This window comes from Fusarium flagelliforme (assembly GCF_020744385.1).
Source record: "Fusarium flagelliforme strain FIESC 12 MPI-CAGE-AA-0113 chromosome Unknown B0J16scaffold_1, whole genome shotgun sequence".
Classification (NCBI taxonomy): Eukaryota; Fungi; Ascomycota; class Sordariomycetes; order Hypocreales; family Nectriaceae; genus Fusarium; species Fusarium flagelliforme.
Genome location: NW_025763503.1, coordinates 578,953 through 603,571, shown reverse-complemented (window position 1 = coordinate 603,571; position 24,619 = coordinate 578,953). Strand labels below are relative to the sequence as shown.

General features: G+C 49.6%; 8 protein-coding genes across 8 annotated transcripts; 2 read left to right on the top strand and 6 right to left on the bottom strand.

The window, feature by feature from the left end:
- Positions 1–360: 360 nt before the first annotated feature.
- B0J16DRAFT_326139 (uncharacterized protein) lies at positions 361–2,119 on the top strand. Its single transcript, XM_046125970.1, has 2 exons — positions 361–639; positions 697–2,119. The coding sequence occupies exon 2, from the start codon at positions 731–733 to the stop codon at positions 1,940–1,942; it is 1,212 nt and encodes a 403-aa protein (XP_045988185.1). The 5' UTR covers positions 361–639; positions 697–730; the 3' UTR covers positions 1,943–2,119.
- Positions 2,120–2,336: 217 nt separating this feature from the next.
- Positions 2,337–3,644, bottom strand: B0J16DRAFT_408252 (uncharacterized protein; the record flags this gene model as incomplete). Its single annotated transcript, XM_046133020.1, has 2 exons — positions 2,337–2,907; positions 2,966–3,644. The coding sequence occupies 2 exons, from the start codon at positions 3,642–3,644 to the stop codon at positions 2,483–2,485; spliced, it is 1,104 nt and encodes a 367-aa protein (XP_045988184.1). The 3' UTR covers positions 2,337–2,482.
- A 1,186-nt stretch (positions 3,645–4,830) lies between these two features.
- Positions 4,831–6,127, bottom strand: B0J16DRAFT_408251 (uncharacterized protein; the record flags this gene model as incomplete). The annotated part of the gene is made up of 2 exons (XM_046133019.1): positions 5,271–6,127; positions 4,831–5,222 (listed from the first exon to the last, which is right to left on the bottom strand). The coding sequence occupies exons 1-2, from the start codon at positions 5,956–5,958 to the stop codon at positions 4,831–4,833; spliced, it is 1,080 nt and encodes a 359-aa protein (XP_045988183.1). The 5' UTR covers positions 5,959–6,127.
- A 724-nt stretch (positions 6,128–6,851) lies between these two features.
- On the top strand, positions 6,852–8,112 carry B0J16DRAFT_390476 (uncharacterized protein; the record flags this gene model as incomplete). The annotated part of the gene is made up of 2 exons (XM_046131888.1): positions 6,852–7,044; positions 7,106–8,112. The coding sequence occupies 2 exons, from the start codon at positions 6,852–6,854 to the stop codon at positions 8,110–8,112; spliced, it is 1,200 nt and encodes a 399-aa protein (XP_045988182.1).
- A 471-nt stretch (positions 8,113–8,583) lies between these two features.
- On the bottom strand, positions 8,584–11,967 carry B0J16DRAFT_359297 (uncharacterized protein). Its single transcript, XM_046129648.1, has 5 exons — positions 10,721–11,967; positions 10,597–10,655; positions 9,625–10,530; positions 8,795–9,567; positions 8,584–8,764 (listed from the first exon to the last, which is right to left on the bottom strand). Exons 1-5 carry the CDS (start codon positions 11,883–11,885, stop codon positions 8,734–8,736), a joined length of 2,934 nt encoding a protein of 977 aa, XP_045988181.1. The 5' UTR covers positions 11,886–11,967; the 3' UTR covers positions 8,584–8,733.
- Positions 11,968–13,476: 1,509 nt separating this feature from the next.
- Positions 13,477–17,169, bottom strand: B0J16DRAFT_277336 (uncharacterized protein). The gene is made up of 3 exons (XM_046123803.1): positions 16,543–17,169; positions 15,851–16,483; positions 13,477–15,801 (listed from the first exon to the last, which is right to left on the bottom strand). Exons 1-3 carry the CDS (start codon positions 16,696–16,698, stop codon positions 13,645–13,647), a joined length of 2,946 nt encoding a protein of 981 aa, XP_045988180.1. The 5' UTR covers positions 16,699–17,169; the 3' UTR covers positions 13,477–13,644.
- A 1,025-nt stretch (positions 17,170–18,194) lies between these two features.
- B0J16DRAFT_326130 (uncharacterized protein) lies at positions 18,195–19,611 on the bottom strand. Its single transcript, XM_046125969.1, has one exon. It carries the CDS (start codon positions 19,293–19,295, stop codon positions 18,330–18,332), a length of 966 nt encoding a protein of 321 aa, XP_045988179.1. The 5' UTR covers positions 19,296–19,611; the 3' UTR covers positions 18,195–18,329.
- A 900-nt stretch (positions 19,612–20,511) lies between these two features.
- B0J16DRAFT_377004 (uncharacterized protein) lies at positions 20,512–24,500 on the bottom strand (the record flags this gene model as incomplete). Its single annotated transcript, XM_046130813.1, has 4 exons — positions 20,512–23,036; positions 23,085–23,303; positions 23,353–23,424; positions 23,474–24,500. The coding sequence occupies 4 exons, from the start codon at positions 24,498–24,500 to the stop codon at positions 20,512–20,514; spliced, it is 3,843 nt and encodes a 1,280-aa protein (XP_045988178.1).
- Positions 24,501–24,619: the final 119 nt, after the last annotated feature.

Below are 24,619 nucleotides of genomic sequence, written 5' to 3'. Positions count from 1 at the left end.
TAGCTTCCACTGAAGCTTTGACCCTCCCGGCCGGCAGCCGCCGCGAACTTGTTCCCCGACCCGCCCGCCACCCAGGATTAAAGAACCACCATCTCGAGGAGGTTTGACCAGTCCTGGTAAAGCACCGCTGCTTGGCTCCCGATAATATTTGGGACTAGATGCATGTTAGAACCAATTGGACTGTTGAAACATGTATAGCTTGTCCGACTTGTCTCAATGTGGTCTGGTCGCCAGAAGCGCAACCAACAGAAGGAGCAAAAAAAATTCAGATGATTGACCCGATGGGTTGGGACTGGGTTTGGCGCAAAGGTACAAGATGCCGCCATCTGCGTTCTAGTTCTTTTGCTTTGCTTTCTTTTTCACTGATCGTCGCTGCTTTAAACGGTGTCTCCGTCGTCGATCACTAACTTAATCGCCTCAGGGCCGACCTTGAAATATCTACCCCTCCTCCCCCAGCTCATGTTGACCTCTCGCACATCAACTTCCTTCCAACTATACTTTTCGGCGCATTGTTACATGTGCCGTGTCAGTTCATAAGAACTCAGCGAGCGACTTTGAGTCTTTGCGCTTGCTGCATTGGAGACGATAGAAAGACTTCATCACGAAGATACCATTATTGCTTTGCGATAGGTTTACGAGGTATGTTGCGACACCAGCGCGAGCGCATTGAACGCGATAACTAACATGATGCGGTAGCATATTCTACGATACCCTCGAATAAACCTTCGACATGTCGGCACAACAACCCATTACCGTCGGCGACTCCAAAGGCCCAACCGCCTACGAAGCTCAGGCTACCGCCAACGCTCCTTCTACAACCACCAACGAAGATGCCGCCGTCAGCCAGGGTATTCACACCCTCGAGGTCAAGTCCGTCCACTGGTACAGCTACCTGACCACCGTCGACTTCTGGATTGTCCTCGCTCTCGGCCAGGTTCTTGCCCTGTGCATCACCGCGACCAACACCTTCACCAGCTTCCTCGCCAACGCGGGCACCAACATTCCCGCCTTCCAGACCGTCTTCAACTACATTCTCATGTTCCTCATCTACACACCTGTGTTCCTCTACAAGGACGGTTTCCGGGGCTGGTGGCAGATTGCTGTCAAGGATGGCTGGAAGTACCTTATCATGGCCTTCCTGGATGTTGAGGGCAACTACTTCACTGTTTTGGCATACCGATACACCAACGTTTTGTCTGCGCAGTTGATCAACTTCTGGGCTATTGTCTGCGTTGTTGTCATCTCGTTCTTCCTTCTCAAGGTCCGCTACAGAGTCTTCCAGATCATTGGTATCTTGGTTTGCTGTGGTGGCATGGGTATCTTGATTGGCAGTGATCACATCAGCGGTACCAACGGCGGTACTGGTCTCGACATGGTCAAGGGTGACTTGTTCGCCCTTCTCGGTGCCACTCTCTACGGTACCACCAACGTTTTCGAGGAGTGGCTCGTCTCCCGAGCTCACTTGTACCACGTCCTGTCCTTCCTTGGTCTCTTCGGAATGTGCATCAACGGTGTTCAAGCTGCCATCTTCGACCGCGAGTCCTTCGATAACGCTACCTGGAATGGTAAGGTTATCGGCTGGATCATCGGCTACACCCTGTGCCTGAACCTCTTCTACATCCTCGTCCCCATCATGCTGCGCATGGGAAGTGCAGCGTTCCTCAACATCTCCCTGTTGACTGCCAACTTCTGGGGTGTCATCATCGGTATCCGAGTCTTTGGCTACACCATCCACTTCCTGTACCCCATTGCCTTCGTTCTCATCATCGTTGGTCAGCTTACCTACTTTGTCACTGGTAGCATGCTCAGTGATTCCAAGAAGCCCTGGCTGGGTGATAACCAGGAGGGTGGTGTTCTGGGCTTCGGCACTGCCAAGCTCAAGGCTCTCAACGCTGCGCGTAAGGCGCAGATGGAGGCCGAGACTGGCAACAGCGATTCCTAAATGCTGGAAAGGCAATGCAACTGAATATAGTGAGAGGCTGGAGTTGGATTGTTGGTCATCCAGTTCTGGATTTCTTTTGGTTAGATACCCTGGATGATTAATAGGTTTTACATGCCGTTGGACCATGATGAAAAGATAGTTATTATAATTAATAAAACAAAAGATTACGGAATTTCACATTTAATGAGCTTTTCTGGGTTTTGATTTCAACGGTAATGCTGCCCTCAGGCAGATAAATCTCATCAGGCGCATCGTCGTAGAAGTTACCCACAGCAACGGACCTCTAACTATCGCCAACACAGCTGTAACTCACTCGCGCCAAAGGCCTTTGTGCAGTAAGTCAGTCAAACCCTGGTCCCCTTCGGCATAATAACCTTCCTCCATCAACTGTTCGCTCGTAGGTTCTTGGATGGTAGGCTCTACTGCAGAGGGGGTAGAATGGCCCAGTAGCAGGTTTGGCTTGTTGCTATGATTGTGGACTCGATCGTTTGGAGGATTGGTCGTTCCTTACTCATCCCCTTTTTGTCCCTTATCCGTCCCTTATTCATCTCTTATTCGTCCTTTATTCGTCTTTCGTCTCCTGCGATATTCGTCAAGCTTTAAAGTATCGTTCACTCTTCGCGCGCGGTTATAACATATCATATGCATCCGGACATCATCGAAGACTGCGTGCAGTCGCCTTGCGATATTGCATGCAGAATAGCCGGCCACATACGGCCCTTCGATGTCGCTAATCAAATTCAGAACTTCGTCGATACTGTATCCATCGTAGGGGTATTCAGGAGGACCATGGTGGTCCGAGGCCAGTTTATGTCTGACTCGCATCAATCTTCCTAGCGTCTGACATACACAGCCAGAGTCGTGCCCTCCGGGACATCTCTTCTCCTTAAGCAGTGACGTCTGTACAGCGTCTAGCTTGTCGAAAAGGCAGCCGAGTAAGTCTCGTCTTTCGGTTTCAATACGCTCTACAGGGTGTCAGAAACCTACTTGTTATATGTATGGTCTGGCTATGCGGGATCTTACCTAGAAGTCCTCCAAGGGGAATGTCTGATGTATCAATTCGTGACAAACCTTCGCTGCAGCGGAGAACGACTTGTGACACACTGTTGAACTTCGCCTCGTCTGAAAAGACCCATGCGACATATAGACACATTAGAGTCTTCCTGTATAGTGCAGAAGGCAAGACGATCATCGAAAGGTTATTGGTAAGCCACCTGTCAAAATAAGCATAAAGAGCGTCGTGACATTCATAATAGTCGATTACAGTAGCAATCCGGGTCACAAGACCAGTATTTGATATCTTCGGTATCCCTTGATGACGTCCATGAATAGCATCCAAAACGATAACAAATGCCATAACGTCCCATCCAGTTGCGTTTATCTGCCGAAGTGGCTCAGAAGATGATGCCTCCTTCCAAGGTCCCTCAAGCATCTTTCGAAAAGGGCGAGAGGCAAGTTTGAGATGATGGGAAGAGACTCGAAAGTGGACCTTACAGTCTGCAGCTGCCAGATTCCATTTAGCATAAAGCTTGTTGAATACGGCGTACCTTCCCTCGCAGGTCGGGGTTACGAATCTAGAGTCGTCGAAATCAACAACTTTGGCGTTTAGTCGAAGACGCGGAATGATGTTCTGCTCGTTCGGCTTGTTTAAGACCAGTTCGATGTCACCGTCAGGGGCGATTTCGTACGTGACGGACCCCATGGCAGAAGAAATACGTTTTTTAATCTTTGAAACTCGATCGATCCCAGGGATATATCGGCGCATGGCTCACATAAGAAGTCTGGGGGTAGTTGTTTTGTCCATACGCTTTGGGGGACTTGCCTCTCAAGAAAGCTCAAATAGTCTGATAGGTAGGCCTTGACCTGGGTATTCAAGGGGGTGAGCTGCTGTTGTGGTTTGAAGAAGGAAGACAGACGAGCAGAAAGGATCTTAGTAGCTGGCAGTCTTCCATTGTGTAGAGTGAATGGATGGCTGCGTGTCATTGCGGGAGGTAGCAGTAGTTGCCTGCATTGGTTGGTCACGGTTTAGACTATTAACCTGTTGGATAGGTTTGCTTATACATATGTTTGTTGTTGTTTGTTGCTTGGCTTGCTCCCTTACGGTCACATAGGTAGATAGCTTACCTAATGGAGGCAGGAAGGACAAACCGCTGATGTCTTCAGAGGCATTCACCTCGGGGGACTAGTATGACCTGCCCTCGTTCTTCGAGTTTAGACTTTATGATGGAAAGAAGGCTTCATGGTGAAGTTGTATATTGACTCGTGCCTGTGTGTCAGGTGCTTCAATACTGAGTTAACTGGCTCATTTTATGATGGGCTCCTTGACGCTCTGGCTACATGTCGCACCACTAATTGCCTAGTTAGCGTAAGGAGAAGCCTGATAAACGAATATTGTCCCAAGATAGAAATTTAAACTTATCATCACACGGCAATGGGGGTATGGTATGGGCACAGCCAGGGCATGATTCTCCCGTAGTGGTAATCCGTGGGATTGCTTTGATGTGCAACTGCCCGTCACTACCAAGCCCAACGCTTCACTTTAAGGCAAACAACGGCTACCGTAGACTTAGGTGACGGTATATGGTTTGACATTCAGTACAAGATCGAGTTGGATAGCATTGACCAGTCTAAACTTTTGCTAGGCCGAGCTGAGGGAGGAGGTAGAGGCGCAGTTGAAGGGCTCCGAACTAAGCATCTCTCAATACAGGTAAAGAGTATTCATTGCACTTTGACCTAGCTCTCTCTACCTATTACATGCAAACCCATGGTTGCTAAGCTCGGTGTCTCTAGTCCAGACTCTAACAAGTTGACATACGATATGCCCTCGCTAGCCTTTGTGGTCGCATATTTCCAATATGTCAACATAGCTCAACCCCTTTCCTTCGCCTTTACTCTTGGGTGGTCAAATCAAAACTCTTCATGTCATCATCAATTTCTTCAAGCAGGACCTCCAACCGTGAATAGATAGTGCATGACGACGGGCCTTGATAGTATCTGTGGTACGAGCCGTAATTATGATTATCTTGTCTCGGCATGGGGAAACTGGCTATTCGCTCCTTCAGGCTCGAAATGCTGTAGCCGTTGTATGGAGAAGTAAGTGGCGGGTCAAGAAGTTTGAGCTTGTGTGCCTCTCGTATCAAAATGCCCAGCATAGTGGCAGAACAGGTAGAATCCCCAGACCCCCGGAGGCAAACCTTCTCTTCTGTGAGTGTTTTTCGAAGATCGTCTAAACCGTCAATGAGTCTGCTGATGAGTTCTTGTCTTTTGGTTTCGATGATATCTGTTTTGTGTCAGTAACATGGGGCGAATTGCTGCTGGTTGAACTGACCAATGATCCCACTCAAGGGGAGATCGAATGAATCGATTTCGGAAAGGCCTTCAGACTCTTCCAGAAGCATCTTGGTTATAGTAGAGGTAACCTCTTTCTCAGAGAAGACCCAAGAGATATACAGCCACAGAAGAGTGCTCTGGCAAAGGTTGGTAGGCAATTTACAGGCCGCGCGTAGAGTAGCCATCCAAACGTCACCGATAAGTTGCAAACTCTCGTGGCATTCATAGTAGTCAACTATGGTAGCGATTCGGGTCAACAGACCAAGGTTGGTGCACTTCGGGATGTCATGGTGGCGGCCGTGAATGGCATCGAGCACGATGGCAAACGCTGCAGCGTCCCAACCGGTTGTCTGAATCTGCCGACGGCCAGATTGGATGGAGTTAGAAGAACTCTCACTCCAATTTCCCTCGAGCATCTTGCGGAACGTACGGGAAGCGAGGATCAAATGTCGGGAAGAGACATGGAAGTGAACCTCTACAATGACGTCTTCAGAGCGAGCTTGATCATCGCTGTCATCTTCGTCTGCATTGAACATCGTATATCTTCCGACAAGGGGTGGGTTGTCGAAAGCATCATTGCTGTCACCTTTTTCTTTGTTGATGATTGGTACGATCCTCTGAGTGTTAGGATCTCTCAGAACCAGATTCAGGTCGCCACCGGGGTCGATTTCGTACGTGATAGTCATGGGATCGAATAGGTTCTCTCTTTCGTTGTCTGTGTGCAAATGTTGATGTTTGGGGTGAACTTGCTGGTGTTTGGCGAAACCAGAGGAAATGATTTTATCTCTCTTCTATGGTAGAAAGAGACAAGGGGTGAAAGAAAATAAAAGATTGCTTAAGTCTGTTTACTTCATGTGCGTAAGATAGGTAATCTGCACTTGCCCGTCACTGTCAAGCCCAAGTACTATGCGGGAGGCCTTCCAGGGTGGGTCACCATGAAGCCCCTACTGCTATCTCATGCCGCACATCAAAATGCCTACCTAGGTAGCTAGACAGAGGCCTGATGAATGAAAATAGTAGCCTATGATCTGAGTGGTCGTGGAGATTTCTGAGACGATGAAGAGCGATGCTCACAAGGGTCGGGGTTGGGATCGGGAGGATTATACATGAAGTCAGTATTGCGCAGCAATGAACCAAGCGTCGTTGTTTTTCATTGTTTATTGTATCTAAATGTGCCATTATAAGAGTTGTCCTCTAAGTTAGGCTACAGAAATAAAGTAGCCTAATTGCTAGCCTAAACTTGCATAAGATGATCGAATTATTTCATCTCTTATGCTCTCAGCGGCGAAAGAAGAGAAAATATCATCTGGGTTTGCTTTGTAGGTATCTAATATTTGTCTTGATAGTGACAGTGACAGCTGCTGCCAAACTTTCTGCCCAGGAGGCAGGTTGGTATGGGTGGATTCTAACTTCAACGGAAGCAGGCAACAGCTCCAGCCAAGGCTTATATCAACTTTCCTTTTTCTTCCTTTCTTCCTTCCTTCCTTCCTTTTTAGTTTTCTTCCCACTCTCCCCTATACTAAATTATAATCTTGATAATATACTATATACAGACACAACATCTCGCGGCATCGACATCATGCCGTCACTCCTTCACGAAATCGACCCCGATGGGGACCTCATTGTGGTCTTGAAGGAAGCGAACACGCAGAAAGTCATTCCGGATGTCTATCTTCCCCCGCGCTATGGATCTGAGAGTCCCGATTTTGTTCTCGACGATACCCCCGTGAATGCTTCCTATATACCTTCCGGACTTCCTTGTAAGGAGGAGGGTAGGAACACTCCTTTGTTGAATCGCCAAGGTTATAGTTAACTAACGAGTCATCTCTACAGGCGATGACAGCCCAGATGTAATTCGGTTTCGAGTATCGTCTCGCCAATTGATGTTGAACTCTGAGGTCTTCAAGAAAATGCTCAGTGGCCCATGGAAAGAATCGCAACCGATCGACCCACAGCATCTAAGCCTCCAGGAGATGCATGAGGGTTCATATGCAGACTCCTCTTCCGACAGTCTTTCCCCTGACGAAGACCGACCGTCGAACCGGCCACTTTCTCACGACCCATGCATCCGCGAAATATCAGCAACCGGTTGGAACGCCCATGCCTTGTTGACAGTCTTCAGAATTATTCACGGCCAATGTTCTGAAGTTCGTACATGGGTTAACTTCGAGTTCTTCGCCCATGTAGCTAATATCGCCAACTACTATCGATGCGCTGGGGCATTGTCCCTCGCCGCCTATTTGTGGCTTGGTTCCAGCAACGAATTCCATGATCTACGCCAATACCAGCGCCATGATGGTTGGGAAATGGGAGGTGATATACAGTTCAAATATGGTAGGCAGCTCATTATTTTGCTTTTCATTACCTGGGTATTCGCTATACAAGAAGACTTCAAAGTGGCGACCTATAGTGTGGTGAAGGGTGGTCACGGACTGTCCTATATCAAGACTTACGATCTTGCGATCGGTGAACTCCTCTCTACTCTGGAGACAAAGAGATGGAACGCCATCCACACCCTCACTTCCGCACTGAGCGACATGAAGGGAAAGATGAAGCGCTACGAGCTATGTTGTATGAGTCGCAAATACATAGCGGCGGTTATTGGTTTACTGGAACTGAATTTCGAAGAGCATCCCGAGTTGACAGTCGAAAATGGAAACTACGATGGCCTGTCTTTGGAGGGTTTTATCGAAAAGATACAAGAATGTGGACCGGGTGAACTGCAATATGACATGCATCTATGCAGCCCCAAGTCACTCGTGAAAGACACCATCAGAAAGGTCGAGGAGGAGATCAAGAGGGGTCACTGGAGCCTCCTGCCATTAGTGAATCGAGATTGACGAGACAAACGAAAACAACATGATATTATTCTCGATATATAGAATCCAAAACGCTTGCTATAGACCTAATCAAATATTCCCATCAACCCTCCACCTTGACAGTCGAAGATGGAAACTGCGATGGACTGTCGATAAAGGATGTCATCAACACGGTACAACACGAATCTGGACCGAGCGAAGACGAAATGCACGATGACATGCACCTATGCACCTCCCAAGTCACTCATGGAAGACACCATCAAAGACGTTCAATATGAGATCGGGTTTAGGCCTGGGTGGTAGTTATTTACCTAATCAATTATCTAGGAGGTAGCAAAAAGATTCTCCTCTAAGGCTTAGAGGAGTAAGATAAAGTAGTCTAAATAATGATCTAAACTAATAAAAAAGTCTAAACTCCTTTACCTCTTTACATAACTTTTAGGTCTTGAATATGACCTTAGATGCTTGATAGGTTATTTCTTGATCTCTCCACTGTTGTTAGCAGTTAGCTTGCTAATGTTATACCGGACATACTTCAGTCCAACAATCGGCGCAAGGCAATCGACAAAACAAATGTGAAAGCATGATGTTATTATTCTTGACATACGGAGATCTAGAACGCTTCCTACAAGCCCAATCAAATCAACCCATCACCTTGACCGTCGAAGCAATACTTGGTACACCATTCTTATCCATGACAAACAATATCCAGTACCCAGGCAGCGCGACACCGGGGTCGGAAGGCACTTGGAACGAGTACGTATTCTTGCCCGCATTTGCCAATGTCAAGGGGACACGACGCTGATCGCTGCTGACAGTATGTGTCGTTGTTCCGTATCGGACGAGAGAAGCCTGTGCGATTGCGCCGTTTGTCTGAACAGTAATCGTCCCGCCGACCTTTACTGCAGAGGCAGACACCGAAATGATCTTTAGCCTCGTGGCTAGCTTGCCCTTGGAGTCGGACAGATATGGAGGACTGTATAGTTGTGCGTCGAAATGGTTTGTGTCGTAACCACCGCAAAGACCGCCGCCGTCGTTGAAGACTCGTCCATCAGGAAGAAGAAGAGCAATGCTATGATATGTCCTCACGATATTGTTCGGCTTCATAAGGATGAAGCGATCTTCGTCGGGTAGGTACATCTCTGGCTCCAGCACGGGCGTCGTATCGGCAAAGGGGATGGCATATTGCTGACCCCCTGTGATGAAGACATTTCCGTTGGGGAGAACGACCGAGCTGTGGAACACGCGGGCGTGGAAGCGACCTTCGCTGGCGTATGAGACGGTGGCCTTGGTACCTGGACTTCCAGTCGTGATGATGTGAGAATCAGCCGTGGCATCAGAGTCCTGATAATTAGGAGTTCCACCATTGGTAAGAATCTTCCCTTTGACAGCATCGAACATGACGGCGTTTCCACACATCGCATCAGGAGCAACGCCACGATCCGACTTTCGCTGTCCAGCACTTTTGACATTCCCCTCTTTCCCATCAGTATAGTACCAGTTCATTGCGGTGCTAGGTCGGGCCTAGAACACTGTCCCTTTATTCCAACCGAATAACCAAGCGTGGTTATCAGACCGGAACAAGCCCTGGACATCGTCGGTGAGCATCTTCTGCACGTCGGCTTTGTTGAGAAGGGTCCAAGTCTTCTTCTTGGGATCATATACTTCACCATTCTTGAAAGGCTGACCACCACTCCAAGATCCACCGATGGTGAAAACCTTGCCTGTGGAAGTTGTCGCGGAAGACTGATACCCCCGAGCGACTTGCATATCTGGGCCAGGGATCCAAGCTTGTTTGACAGGATCAAAAACGCTTGTGCGTTCAGCGTTGTTGCCGCCTGTCACGATAAGCTGGCCATTGCCATCAAGCGAAATGCCAGGGCAGAACATGTCGTGATTCGTCTCAGTGACCTCACGCTCAGACACCAGATCAGTAGCTGGATCCCGGGTTGAGGTCAGAGTCAGACCACCTGGGCCTCCATCCATGGTATCGCGAGCCCATGATGACCAGATGAGAACTCTACCAGTGTTTGGATCGACAGTGTCGGTTACAGGGATAGCTGGAAGGTTAATGGTTGGTCCCCAGGCTCCCACAGAAGACGGCTGAGGGGGCACATGGTCATTCGCTTCAAAGACGTTGAGCTCAGCAATACGCGTCCACGGGTTCCCGTTTGCCTCTGTGATAGCGACAAGTCGGACATAACGAGCAGGTTGGGTATAAAAGTTGGCATACTTGGTCGTCCAATTCGCATACCACGTTCCATAAGCAACAGGCGAACCCCAATTCTTCTTATCCTTACTCAGGAAAACCTGATGCTGGGCAATATATCCAATCTGCGAACCATCTTGTCTCGGAAGCATAGGGATTCCATTCACATTATAAATCTTTTTCATATCCACGGTGATCACATGAGGCGACGCAGGCTCACTCCCCTCCCACTGCGTATGTCACATAGTATCCGCCTTCCCATCAATCGCATTCTTGCACCCATCCCCCTCGTTCACGCTATCACACTTGAAAGTCCATTTGGCGCGGTCTATTGCCACGGTTGCGAACGGCGGAGCTGCTCTCATAATCAGTAATTGTTCTCTTTTGTGGAGTGGGGAAAGGGGGTGAAGAGGGAACCACCGACCTTGTTTCTTAAATGGGGCTTGGGCTTAACTTTGAAGCTGGACTTGTCGCTTCGCTCGCTGGCCTTAGGGGGAACGGCTTGAATGTAGCCTTTGTTTAGCTTGGGAGGTTCAAATGGCTTGTAGTAGCCAGGAGTGTTCTTGCCGCCGCCCTTGGCGCTGTTAGGGTCGAAGGTTGAGCCGGACTGGTGGGTTGCGACAGATCGTGGATGACGGGGTGCGCTGCTGGACTTTTTGGAGGCAGTGTTTGAGGACTTGGACTTTGAGTCATCGACTTTGGCAGCGTCATCCTTTGAACCCTTCTTTGAAGTGGACTTGGTGTCATCGTCATCGCCAGTCTTGCCTTTGTCTTTGCCTTTTCCTTTACCTTTGCTCTTAGACGAATCGTCGGAGGGCTTGGGCTTTGCGGTGGAAGAAGAGTCTTCAGGCTTGGTACGCGACTTGACAGCATCGTCATCACCAGAGTGCCGACCAGAGGTTGGCTTTGGAATGACACTCGTGGCAGTAGCACTGGAAGAACTGTTACTCTTGTCATCCTTACTCTTGTCCTTGTTCTTGCCCTTCCGCTTCTTCTTTCCGCTTGAGCCGGAGCTAGACTCAGAGTCGTCATCACTGCTGTGCTTGGCTGTCTTGACGGTGTCATCCTTTGGCTTTGATCCTGACTTGGACTTGCTTGATTTTGAGTTGGTTGACACTTTCTTGGATGATTTAGTCTTGGGGGCGGATTCTGGTTTGTCGACAGGAAGGGGGCCAGTGCGAACGTATGTAGGAGCCATCATCGGTTCCATATATGCCACTTCAGTACCATCAAAGTCAGGCGTTTCGGGATCTTCAGGTTCATCGTCAGACTGCTTTCCTGGGTCATCGTCAGACCGGTCCTCGGCGTCGTCGTCGGCACCATCATCAGAACCATAAGTCTCCCCAGTCTTGACACTCCTGCGAACAGAAGGTCGATTGGTAAGTCCCACCTTGGGCGTCCAAGCTCCAAAGAACATCGAATTCTTGGGCCCTGAGTTGGCGGCTGGAGGTGCATCAGGCTTTGGCTCATCGTGAGTAGCTTGCGTAGAGTAACCAATCTTTGGAGAGACAAAATCAGGAAGGGCGATGGCGTCAGCGCCTTCGAAAAGGCCCAGACATAGTGTTAAGGCATACACAGGCTTCATTTTGACAAGGAGCGACAAAAGATTAGTGGTCAAAAGAGATTGGGTATAATGCTTTGTCGAACCGAAGAGAGTCGGAACGCGTCTTGTGAAATCATTTTATAAAAACACCCGCGAAAGTTGTTGGCTGATGAAGCTATTCTCAATGCAGGTACCATCGGGACCTTGCATAGGTGTAAACTTTAGCTTTGTAGATCAAGCGAGGCGCTTGGGAGGAATGTAGATGGTTCCCTGATTCCCGGCCTGGACCGTCTATGTCATTCCTTGATAGACATGTCTTAGCTATTCCCGGCCAAGAAGTAAAGTTTAATAGTATGTGATCCTTGGTTTTATACTTTACTTCTTGTCTCCGCAATGGGTCTTGTTGCGACATTGGAAGCTTACATCGATCTTGGTAGGTTTCCATCTCACGCAAACGCCCGGGTAGGCTACATCATGCTTCTATGACCGCTTATGTCCGTCATTTGTATCAGCCTGGAATGGAGCGGAGTTGTATCACTGTCCGGGTCTTAACCGTCAGTCAAACGACAGACACTCACTCTATTCCTCTGGACCCTTTGCCTAACTCACGATCGTGCCTAGAGATTCCAATACCTGTGGCTTTTGAAGCACTGAGATCAGGGTTTAACGGTGAAACCGAGCAGTTGGTTGTTGGTACGTGAAGATTCCAGGAGCGTTCCTAATGAGGTTGAAAGCTTGAGTGCCGTGTTCCGAAGATGCATAACATAATCATGATGGCGGTTTCATGTCACATTCGTGGTCGAGCTTATAAATCTCTTGTAGTCAGAAGACTCATCACACATACCCGGGCCATCACGTCGAAGCTCTTGCATGCCTGCCAGAGAATAGCAGATGTCTTCACTAAAGAAGCTCGTCAAGTAAACGTAGCCCCAATCGAGGTACCAAGCAATTGGTGCAGGTGGGACTTCTACGCTACTGTGAACTTGACAGCTGCTTTACCTGAAACGATAAGGCTTGTCGTTAGTAACGTAGAAGTAAGAAGGTAGACAGAAGGTTGAGCTTTGATCAGGGGTCCAAGCTTAGTAGTGAGCGTAGGCTTGGGTTTAGATAGGAGAACTGGGTTTATTTGAGTCTAGACATGGACTACACTTTGTGGGAGACCGACCAGGAGAGTCATGTTAGTCGCGTTAACTCTCGGGCATTATTCGTGAAATAGGTGATCTAGCCAGTGGGAGACTGGGGAAGCATGCCGGTGGAAATGAGGCTGGACTTGAGCTGGCCAAGAATGTTGATAGCTTCTAGTTCAATATTTCGTTGTTCCTTGAATTCCTCCCAGAGCGCTTAGTGAACGTTTCATAGAGTAGACTTTCGGGTATTGATATGTCCAAAATTCGCCTATTGTCTTTTGTTAAGCATAAGCGTTGTACCCTGGGATCAACTGTCACCGCAGCGCTTCAATATATTAAGCTTGGGTAATGTCTAGCTGTCTCTCGAGAGTTCAAGTCCAGTAGAGCATTGGCAGTTCGTTGACTCGCAATAGTCCTATGACTCAGCCATCAACACTGCTAGTTTACTTATCACAAGGCAGCGACTGCATCATGACTACCCAGTGCAGAATAGGAACGAAACTCTTCTCATAGTAACTCAGTAGTATTCATCCGGTTTATCCAATATCTAACTCCTCGCGCCAAGGGTATAAGCGTCCCATACAAGACACATTCGCCAAACATCCAATAGCGTATCAAACATCGCTTGCTTCCAAACAAGAAAAGGGTATTCTGTGTAGATGTTTATATGTAGTTCATTTACTCGGTTCGCCTCCCTTCAACAATCCGACCTGTCGATCATGTTCGCTCCTGAGTTGCTTTTCTCCCGTGGGAACAAGAGTCTTTTCTTCCAATCCTAAGTGAAAAGCGGGATCACCAGCGCGGAACTTCTCACGGATGCCTTCTGTGCCTGGGTGGAGGGTTGACATTGGTGATTCGGATGCTTTGATCGCGTCGTCTGGCCATAGGATTCGATGAGCTTCTTCGACTGTGAGAGGGGGTTCATCAGGTGGTGCGGCCGGAGCCGGTGGTGGGTCGAATACGGCTTGTCGAGGGGTTGTCGGGGATCCGATGCCTGTAGATCGAGATGTGGATGTGGGTGTCCCGGTTCGGGCCCTTGGTGTCCCGGTTCGGGCCCTTGGTGTCCGTGCGGGGCTATCGGTGATCAGCGCCGCAAGGTCTGAAGATCCCTGGAAGTCAAGTCCCCTAGTGGTTGTGCTTGTGGTAGCTGCTGATCGGGGAAGAGACCTGGTTACCGATGTCGAGTAGAGACTCTCGTCGTCGTCGTCATCGTCAGAGTCTGTGTAGTCCCCTTCGGTCTCAACCACGCTGTGAAGGGTGATGCCGTCCGCGGTGTCAGCCGGCGTCCGCTTAAGAATCTCAGATTCTTCCCTAAGCACCTTCTCCTCGTTGGTGTTGGGTCCGATCGGGATGTGGTGCTGAACAGCTGATCGTTTGCGATCCATACGAAGGATGTTCCTCATAAGATAGAGCTCATGCTTCTTGTAAGTTTCGTAGTATGCCCGACTAACCATAGCTGCTGAGTGAAGATCGTTCAACTCTTCCAGTTGACACATAACACGAAGGCGAATGATTTCGGGAAACTCTGTAGCGACGCTATAGCTCGGATCATGCGCAGCCATACGATTGAGACCTGTGTTGAACTGGGCTTGAGGCTCTCGTTCTTGATGTTTTGACAGACCCCAGCCATGGCTCTTGCCACTGATATCGAATAGCGTCAGACCCAGAACACTGTTGTAGATATCACTAATAGCAGAGCGGAACACTGGGCCTGGGTCGCAAACGCCACGGTGCACTGGTGTTGGTGGTGCTGGGATCCTCCTCAAAGCATCCACAATCTGTGCCAAACTTTTCGACTGCGGTTGTGATCTGGGTAAGTGAGAAAGTACATCCGAAGACATGATCTGAGGCAGAAGGTTCATCTCGTGGTACAGAAGCATCAACCAGCCCAGATTTGTGGCATCACACCAATGGCTTCCCTTAGGACACCTCGGGGTACTCGTCAACATCATAGGAGGAAGTGCGTCTGGCGCGAAGTTGGCATTGAGCGGCGTGGGTTCAGCTTGCTCGAGGTTGTTATGTGTCGGCTCTCGTAAGTACTCCCTAACTGCGCTCATGCAGCACTCGTGGATCTGCGCAATCTTTGCGCAACGTACAGCCCAGATCTTGTCTTTGATCTTCTGCGGCCATGGCTTTGCGTCCAACTCCTTCTCATCGACAAGATTCAGGATCGTAGTTTTCGACATGCGCGAGAATAGTCGTCGCAGACCAAAGGCATAGCTGATGACCAAGAGACCATCCGGCATATCGTCCGCTCCCTTGTGCATCCACTGCGGCAACCATTTGTGCTCAACGATGAGTTCTAAAGGCGAAGTACTCTTGTATCTCATACAACACTCGGCGATAGCAACAAACTTCTCGAATTCGATTTCTCGTGGAATGTTCTCGCTATGGTGATGCGCCGCATGCAATAAAATCTCGAGGGAGTCCATGTGGTTCAGTTCAACTTGAGGCATGCGGTACAGTTTAGCCTCGGAGCCATCTTTGCAGTAGTATTTCGTCGGCGGCAACGGCAACTGTGACGAGATGTCTTCATCGTCATAAAGATGGAGACTGCTGGAATGCCCAGCAAACATACGAGCAAATATGGGCGACGTCTCGGCAAGCATGTAGGAGGAGACTCGAAAACGAATCGCCGGATCGCTGAAACTACATGCAGGACCATTGTTGGCGAACTCGAGTATCGCATCGCCCCGCTGTGATATGGTAAACTCTTGAATAGTTCGGTCGGGGGAGATGCCTGATTCGCCTGTCTGAACGAGCTGTCGTATCTCGTTCAGCTCTTGTTTAATTCTTTCATAATCGTAAAATCGCATTTCATATTTCGGGAACTGTAAATGTCAGTTACCATCGCTTCGCTGCTGACCACAATGAACTCACAAATTGAGGGTCTGCCGACATAACCCGAGTGACGCTAGCATTGCGCATCCTCTGGACAGCCTCTTTCCGAAACCTCTTATTCGTAAATAACGCTTCCACCTGTTCTTGAGTTGCATCGCGCTCATTGTTCTTGTATGTCTCGATCAGGCATGTCCGACAAGCCTCAGCCAAGGACTCAAGCCAGTTCTTCCAGTCGCGCACCGACGATAACCAGGCTTCGCTCTGGTGTATACTCTTCCCGACACTACCAGAAACAACCTCAGCGAGACTTCTCCCGCTGAAAGAACTTCGGGTATCGTAGATATGGCTAGGACTTTGTGGTGAGTCAACCGCCGAATCGCGGCGCATGAGATCGCCTCCATTGCGAGAACCGCGACCAAGCTCTTCTGTCAGGATAAGGCGACATAACGTAGCGCATTGCTCTTTATGTTTGGTAAATTCTTTATAAGCCGAGTCGACGTGGTTGGGCGTCGTAGGGAAATTTCGAGGCATTCGCTGAACAATAGCCTGCAGCTGCCGGATATGCGTCTCTTGACTGTCGAGCGGGTTCGCATTATGGCCATCGGGGGATCTGGCATTCAGATCGAGGTCGGAGGTGCTCGTCTCGGGCGGATGCTGACTGATTATCTTGATCTATACCGCTACATCAGCATTCGCACTTGTAATCATGAACTTCTGAAGACCAAACATACCCCTCGCCTTGGGATCTTATTAATCAGCGATTTCCACTGTCGACCGCCTGACCCGGGAGGAGGCCCATCGCTGGATGTTCTCGAGACCATGTCGACCCTCATGGAGAGGTTGGATTGTTTGTCGCCGGAGGGGACGGAGTTTCGGGAGGATCGCATCAGGTTGGGGTAGAGAGCGCAGCGTCAATGCTAGCGCCTGACCACAGCATTGTCGTCAGAGCGTGGCAAAGAGGCGCCTCGCTAGAAGACTGCCGGGTGTGAAGTTGCGATGCACTCTGAGTGTTGTTGAGTCTGCGGTGACTAATTTCGTAGGTGGTTTCGAGGTCGCGACTCGACTTGTCCGTTCAACCGGGGTGGTCGGGCCTTTGGTGCAACGTTAGGTATGTGTCCCAGGGAGCCGGAACCGGATTGACACGTTCTGTCGTAATGCTTGAAACACGGGGTCGTCGAATGGGTCGTCAGTTTTGATCTGGAGACGTAAAAGAATCGAGATTCAAGTTTCAAGACCGAATAGTATTGTCTTCGGCTATTGCGTCGTCTAAAGATTAGAAAAGGCAAGGCAAAGCGAAAGCGAAGCGAGACCCGGGAAACTGAATTGAGGTGACAGAAAGTGGAGGACGCTTGGGGGTCTTAAAGGTGGGCTCCTTCCCTCCTCGATGGAAAAGCTGGGGTTGAAAACTGGGGCAAGTGCGAGAGATTTTGGGTCCTTGGCGTCTAGGCCTTTGCTTTTGTTCTCTCTTGACAACTAACGTTAGTGGATAACAGAAGCAAGGGAAGGCTCGTCTGTCTTGGTGCGGAGACGGTGAGATATTTGAGGCAGATGATTAGGTAGAGTCCGATGAGGATAGTCTAGGCCGTACGGACCTTGCCGGTTAAGTAAAGGTAAAACACGGTATAACCATAAATTAGGTATGACGGATTGTCAGAATGCCATGTCTCCTTGTCCAGTGGAGTCCAGTAATACCAACTGCAGTCGGCGCAAAGAGGTAAGATGATTGCGGGGGAGGAGACTTGTCACGAGGTGAAGCAGGCTGTCCGTTGAACCGTTTCGTTTCTGTACGCCCGTTTCATAACGGTCACCAAGGAAAGGGTTCTCATAACCCGATATGCTTATTGAAATATATCTGCCTACAGCCTTCTTACTGTTCTGGTAGATGAGTTGCTGTCTAATTATTGCTTTGATCTGACCTCCATGTCAAGATCCACCAAATCTAAGACCAAAATAAGTTCACGATCGAGGTACCCGCTCAACCTCTTTGACCGGGCGATCTTAAACCAGGGTCTGCGGGAATAAATATACTGATGTTTCTTTTTCTTCTTGTTTTCTGTTGATTGTCAGCCTCATTATTTACCTGACACGGCATAAAGATCAACAGGTGCTGCCTGCAGTGTCGTGTTCCAGGCAGCTCTTATTACTCACAGCCATTGACAAGCCTCGAGAGCAGTCAGTATGCTTATAGTCCTAAGAATACAGTCCTATAAGATCGAATTATGGCATTCAAAAGCTCTCATTAAAGCCGGATGCCGGTGCCTAAGGGTAACAGGGTCGAAACTGGTAGCTCCTCACTCACTGGTATTGTAGGGCTGTTTTCGTCATGATGAGTTTGTTGATCAACAGTGATATGTTTTTGAACACCGCCATTCACAAAGGTACACAATTTATTGAAATTAACAAAATGAATCAATAAATCTCATTGCAAAAAGGAATAGTTAATTAATCTCATGGTTGTCCCTCATAACCACGTCTCATCTTCTATCCGTACTCATCCTCCTCTACCAACCCTATACCACTACTTCAACTTCTCATTCTCCTCACCAAACACAAAAACAACTCTATCCCTCCCCTTATCCTCCCACCCCTTCTCAACATCATCAAACCGATACTTCTTCAATCCCTCACTCCCAACACCAACAAGCACCTTCAACATGCCCACAGTCTCAGCCCCAAGCTCTCTCGGATCCCAAGACCCAGGCCCGGAGCCCCGCACCGTAACATCCCTCCTCCGAAGCCCCATCGCCGAAATATCACCTCCGTCACCGGCCATACTTCCAATGTTGATCCAGGTAATTGCGTTCTTTGCGGCTGCTGTGCTGGGACTCAACAGGAAAGCGTTGGGCCAGGGTCCGTACAGGAAGTCGAGCACGATGTCTGCGTCTGCAGCGGCGGAGAAGTCGGTTTCTGTGGGTTTGTCGTTCAGAACAACACTTGCGTCCAAGTCGAGCTTTGAAAGAGCTTCTTGGTTGCGCGCTGAACCAACAACACTCGTAGCTCCAAGGTGTCGAGCAACTTTAATAGCAATCTTCCCACTGGCAGTAGTAACACCATTAATAAACACCTTAAACGCGGCACCCTCCTTCAAACCAGCCCTCTTCCTCAATGCCATCCAACTCGCCATGACAGGGTTAATCATAGCCGCCGCAACGACGGGATCAACACCATCCGGCAACTCAACGATATTGCGCGAGGGCGCATTGATGATCTCGGCATAGCTGCCCTGCGTGGTACCCAGCAGAGAAAAGTAAACTTTCTTTCCCGTAGACACATTGATGCCTACACCATCCACACCAGGCCGGTGGGGAAGTTCTGTGGCAGTGTAGTGCTTGCCAGCTGCTCTTGCGCGAACTAGTTGGTGAAGACCGGTAGCGATGACACGGATCTCTGTTTCGGAGTCGTGAACAGGAGCTTGAGGAGGGACGACTTTTACAGATCTGGGAGATTGACCCCATTCTGTGACTTCAGCTGAAAGCATGCTCATATTGAAGGTATTGGATGTAAGTGTAGTATGATTGTAGAGAGTATGAGTGAATAACACAACTCTTCGAAGGAACTATAGCTACATCTTTATACTTCCCCTCTCATCATATACAATCGCCCAAAACGTCACATCGGCGGCAATGTGTCAGCATCTAAGATCTAATCCTACTCCAGCCGCAGCTGCAGAGGCATCAGGTAGTGTTCTTAGTAATGTTGCTAAGCTTCGGGAATTGCCGCACATACCCGCGCGCGCGCGAATAAGGAACCGCCCATAAATTGATAATACATCATGTAATCCTCAGATTGACGGAACTTCGGCATCATGCATGATCACTGAAATGTAGGTACCAGTGAGTGAATATTTTAGCTGTAGGCCATTTAATATTGGGTCTCGTCTTCTTTCCTTCAGCATCCAACATCACCATATGCTTCATATTGTAAAAACCGCTGCATTAAAACTTTCATTTATCTCTTTTCTGTGCTTCGTTACATCTGCCCATGCTTTTTTTCTGACAACCATCTAGAAAAACCGCTTGAACCCTTCTTTGCCCATGCAGCCTAGCCTGTAGGATATACTGTAAACCGCTTGTTCCTCCTCCCGCTCCCCTAAGATGGACTTTGACTTGTCTTTAATGCAATTGCAGCTGTGTATATAAAACGCCTCCTCCCAACCGGCCATGTGTAGAAAGACGCCAACGCCTCTTCGTTTCCATGTTTGTGCTTTGCAACCAATCAACAAACCAACCAGTTGTCCGCCCATACCATTCCTTTCCTTTCCTTGCCATATCCTCTAGCCAGCGGATCCGGCCTTGCTGTCATTCTTTCATGCAATGCCATGCCATGCCACTGAAACCGATCCTCTTGCTTTGCCAATCTGTAAATCAACCGCTAACCACTGCGGTATAAATGCTATGAATAAAACACTCTTTGACATCAATCATACACACCTACTACATATGTAAATATCGTCACGTATCTGGACGATCCAGAACAGTGTCTCCAATGTGCCTTTGTCATCTCTTCAACAGTCTTCCATCCATCTTGAATCGTTGATCGCGGTGTGGACTTTGCAGTACGCCTTATCCAAAATGGCAAACAGCCGTTTATAGATCAAGGAACGGTTGCAGTGCTAGGTGCAGCCCAATGGCATATCCCAAAGTCGCAGGTTGAAAGATCTGGCCGACGTGTCTCGTCGCTTCTCAGATCGAGACTACCAATCAGCCACCCTTTCGTTCTGACTCGTGCTTGGGAGGTTGCTCGCCGTTTCCTTGTTGCGTGTTGTTGTTGTTGCCACCCTTCTTCTTGCCCTTACCGGCTTTCTGCCAGGCGTTGTCGCTTTCGCTTCTAGCTCCGCGGACGTGGCCGTTTTCCCGGTTACCGTTGGACTTCTGAGAATTCCCCTTCTGGTTCTTCTGAGACTTGGTTCCCTCTTGAGAATTATGTGTCTGGTCTTCAGACTTGCCTCCCTTGGGTCCGTCTCCTCGGCCTGATTTGGGACTGTTCTGCTTCTCGGACTTCCACGGTCCATCCTTTCGAAGAACCGTGGGCGAGGGAGTGCGAGTCTCATATACCGGTGAGAGGTGAGCAAAGTCTTGACCAACAGGGCGATCAATGCGGTTCTCAGCTATAGCGAGATCGAGAGGAGCAATCACCCCGTTTTGGTTCTGGCGCGACATCAGACGCTGTCGAGTCGACGGCGACAATCGAGAGTTTCCAACATTTGGATCCTGAACAATATGAGGAGTCCCCATGTAGTAAGCGCTCATCATAGCGATGCGATCACGGAACGAGGGGTCATCCGTAGTTGACGGAGCTGCAGCCATAAGCGGCGCAGTGGAGCCGTTGGCCACCACAGGAACCTGGTTAAAGGCACCTTGTTGGTTCACAACTCCTTGCGGCTCAACTGGAGGCAAGATGGATCCATCGACAGGGTAGCTGGGTATTCCATTTGCAGCATGGATCTGCAGAGGGTTCTCGAAAGAGGGAGTCTCCTCGGTGCTGCTCTCTGCTCCAGAAGGGGCTTGACGCGGGCTCGGGGTCACGCTTGTCTTCAAACTCGATCCGTTCACGACCAAAGGGCGTCCCAGGTTCTTGTTCTGAGTTCCAGGGAAAGGCCCTTGTGCCAATGGCGCTGATGAAGCAGTGGCCGTAATGTTTCGGGCTTGCCCTAAAGGCGAAGGCGATCGTGATGTCCTCTTCATTCGGCGGTCAAGAATTGTTTGGGGAAGCTGGTCTGTCGACAATCGTCGGCGCCCGGGGCTCGAGCCCTGACTGGACAGATCTCCAAAAGCAAGACCATTTGTAGCCGGCACTGGCTGTTGAGGTTTCTTGCTGGGACTGGGGCTCTCAGACAGGTAAACAGAATATTTGCCCTCCTCCGACTGTGGGGAATCCGTAGTCGCCTTCGGTGTCTCGTCGAAATCTGTGTCATCAGACATGAAACTTGGGATTGGGTTGCCGTTGGCGCCCCGAGACTGCGTAGGTCCACTAAAGGATTGAGCGCCAAAGTACGCAGTATTTGCCTGTGATGATGACGGGGAACGCGATGCAGGCTGCGAATGTGAACGTAGAGTACCGTTTGACCCTTGAGCACCTGCTTCGTTAGTCATACCGTTTCGCTGCAGTGGACGACGGAAGTCCTGAGTAGCTCCAGTCGTACTAGCAGGAGACGAAGGATATGTTCCGTAAGTTGCACCTGCTTGAGGGAAGAACTGTTGTCCCAAACTCATCCCGTATAAAGCATATATGTCCGGTCGTAGAGGAGCGCTGAGCGGCGGGTTATCGAACGAATTTGTCCTGGAACGATCCGATGTCTGTTGCGGCTGTTGTTGGGCTGATCCTGCACTTGTCGACATTCGCTGCTGTTGCTGTTGCTGGTGTTGACTCATTGCTTGGGCCTGCTGCTGCATAAATGCTGGTGACTGACTGGCATACAAGAGTCTCATATTCTCTTGGTGCAACGCCATTTGAGTCATGAGATCCTGCTGTGCATATTGGAACTGGAACTGTGGGTTTTGGTACCACTGCAGTTCTTGCGCCATGTTCACCGGCTGCATAAACATATTGTTGTTGTTTGCATCGAATTGTGGAACGCCCGCAGATGCTCGCCGATTCGAATTTCCGCCTCGGTAGTTATTGTTATGTCGTCCGCCGCCGCGATGGTTACCCCGACCTCCGCGTCCTGAATGTGACTGCGACGAGCTACGAAGCAGGACAGGTCGTGGCTGTGGTGCTGGTCGAGACCATACTCTTTCCTCCTCTTTAGGGAACACGTACTGCTCGCAAGCCTCCTCGAGATTCGCCACTGAAATCAGATCAAACGCTCGACGTAACTCGATATGTAATCCGTGGAAAGAATATTCATCGGCCGTATTTCCGAGGTTTCGAGACGTATTGAAAGGTTCTTCGACACATAGTTGGTTGTTGATCGCGTAATGCCATTTCTTCTCGTGCTTGGTGAGCAACTTGCCCTGTCGTACAGAGAGAACGTGCTTGTCGTAATCAAATTCGTGAGCGTAGAAGCGAAAGAATTGGAACAAAAGTTCTGCAGCGGATGCTTTGTTCTTGTTTCCAAAACCAGCCAGCTTCTCAACATCGTCGGCAAAGTCGGGGAGGGTCCCATCGGGCTTGGGTATCTTGTGTGGCGACTGATGCAGACATGGGAGAACGGGCGGACTGCGCAGCTGCAGGAACGCGATGATCAAACAAATCCATGTGTACGAACTCAATGTGCCACCAAATGCTACCGAACCGTTAGACAAAAGAGTTTGTGAGGGGAGAAGCTACGTACCGGCGTCATTGACTATTCTTCTCCGTGTCCAATGCTTTACAATCATGGCAAGCTCGCGAACTCGTGGATCAATATCGATATATGTTCGAACCATTCGTGTGTTCTCAAGAGCAAGGGTGTTGTTGACGTTCATGTCGCACGCAAGGCCCAGTTCAGGATCCCATATTTTGACAATAGGCACCTTGGCAGCCGAAATACAAACAACCTTTTCCATTCCCCCTGATCTGCTGTTAGCGAATTATTTGTGGTCGTGCAGAGAGATACGTACGCTTCGCTAGAAGGTTGGCGATCATGCAGACACCCTCCAATTCGTGCCACGAGGTTGTGATGCAAATGTCCACTAAAAAGGGTTAGATTGTGGTCAAGCGGCTTGGAGAAGATTGACCTACCATCAGAATCATCCGAACAAAGAAGATTTCCAGATGAACCGAAGAGATTCACCCGAATGTCATGTCCGGGCCACTCGTCATTGAAGATCTTTTCAAGCTTCGACACTAGTTTCTTTCGGTTCTCCTCAACAGCGGCGGTAGGCAGGAGTCGGTCAAAGACCTCTCGCATATCTGTGGCCAGCTTTCGCTCCTCATCTTCGGACAACTTGTTCTTGACCGTCCGCAAGTCCAGCTTTTCCAGACGATCATTGCCGACCGAATACGGTATTCTCCTCCTAGAATTTATCTGGGCGGTCTCGTATTTGCAGCCTCCTAATCGCGGCGGTAAAGGCCGAAGCGCAGGTAATGTACTATTTGTCTCAGAATAAGCCGATCGTGGGGAGTGGTTATTTGTCCCCGTGGGTGACGGTTCGCGGTCCTCAAATGAAAATTGCCGAGCGTGCTGGTGAGGCGTCGAGGGCACTGAACTAGAGTGGGACTGAGCCGAGGGTGCGGATCGTCGGGGTAAAGGCCTCGATGAGTCGGCGGCCTGCTTTGAAGACATTTTGGACGGAACCTCCTTGGAGGATGCAACCGAGCGACTCTTGTCTAAATTCTGATGTGACCTGCTCCCATGGCCTCCAGCTGTGTTCCCCTTGCCGGCGGAGGCGTCCCTTAGCGACACCTTGCTAGACGATCGCGACCGTGGCGCCGCCTGGATATGAGGAGCAGAGATGACGGGAGGGAGTGGCGGTGTCTGCAGGCCGCCGCCGCGAGAGGGGGAAATGAGCTTATTGTAGTGGAGGAGTTGAGCGTGGTAGATGTTTGACTGAGGGAGGAGAAAGGCCGGGAGAAAGTCGAGACGTGGAGAGTGAAATTGTGTGGCGGACGGGTCGGCGAAGAAGTAGCCTTCGGCGGCGGTTGCGCTGTGAGAACTCGTCGCAGATGGTGTCGTTGGATTCGTTGTGCTCGATGATATCGTCGAAGAAGTCCAAGGACTGGAGGGATAAGGATGATGAGGTTCTGCGGTTGTGGTCTGGGCGTCCATATGGAGCAGCGAGCGAGCCCCGGGACGGTTCAAGTGATTGCGGGGACCGACGGCAGTATATGCGTGACGACGTTGCGTGCGTCTGGGCTCGTGGATCCGACCGAATCTCTTGCTTCGGT

Bases quoted from the DNA above. Each gene is read 5' to 3' on its own strand.
- B0J16DRAFT_326130 (XM_046125969.1), bottom strand. From the start codon at position 19,295: ATGAGCATGCTTTCAGCTGAAGTCACAGAATGGGGTCAATCTCCCAGA.
- B0J16DRAFT_326139 (XM_046125970.1), top strand. From the start codon at position 731: ATGTCGGCACAACAACCCATTACCGTCGGCGACTCCAAAGGCCCAACC.
- B0J16DRAFT_277336 (XM_046123803.1), bottom strand. From the start codon at position 16,698: ATGCGATCCTCCCGAAACTCCGTCCCCTCCGGCGACAAACAATCCAAC. The intron at 16,484-16,542 runs GTATGTTTGGTC...GTAGCGGTATAG, and splicing joins ATAAGATCCCAAGGCGAGGG to ATCAAGATAATCAGTCAGCA. The intron at 15,802-15,850 runs GTGAGTTCATTG...TGACATTTACAG, and splicing joins TGTCGGCAGACCCTCAATTT to TTCCCGAAATATGAAATGCG.
- B0J16DRAFT_359297 (XM_046129648.1), bottom strand. From the start codon at position 11,885: ATGAAGCCTGTGTATGCCTTAACACTATGTCTGGGCCTTTTCGAAGGC. The intron at 10,531-10,596 runs GTGAACGAGGGG...TGACATACGCAG, and splicing joins GGACTTTCAAGTGTGATAGC to TGGGAGGGGAGTGAGCCTGC. The intron at 9,568-9,624 runs GTGTTCTAGGCC...GATGGGAAAGAG, and splicing joins TCGGTTGGAATAAAGGGACA to GGGAATGTCAAAAGTGCTGG.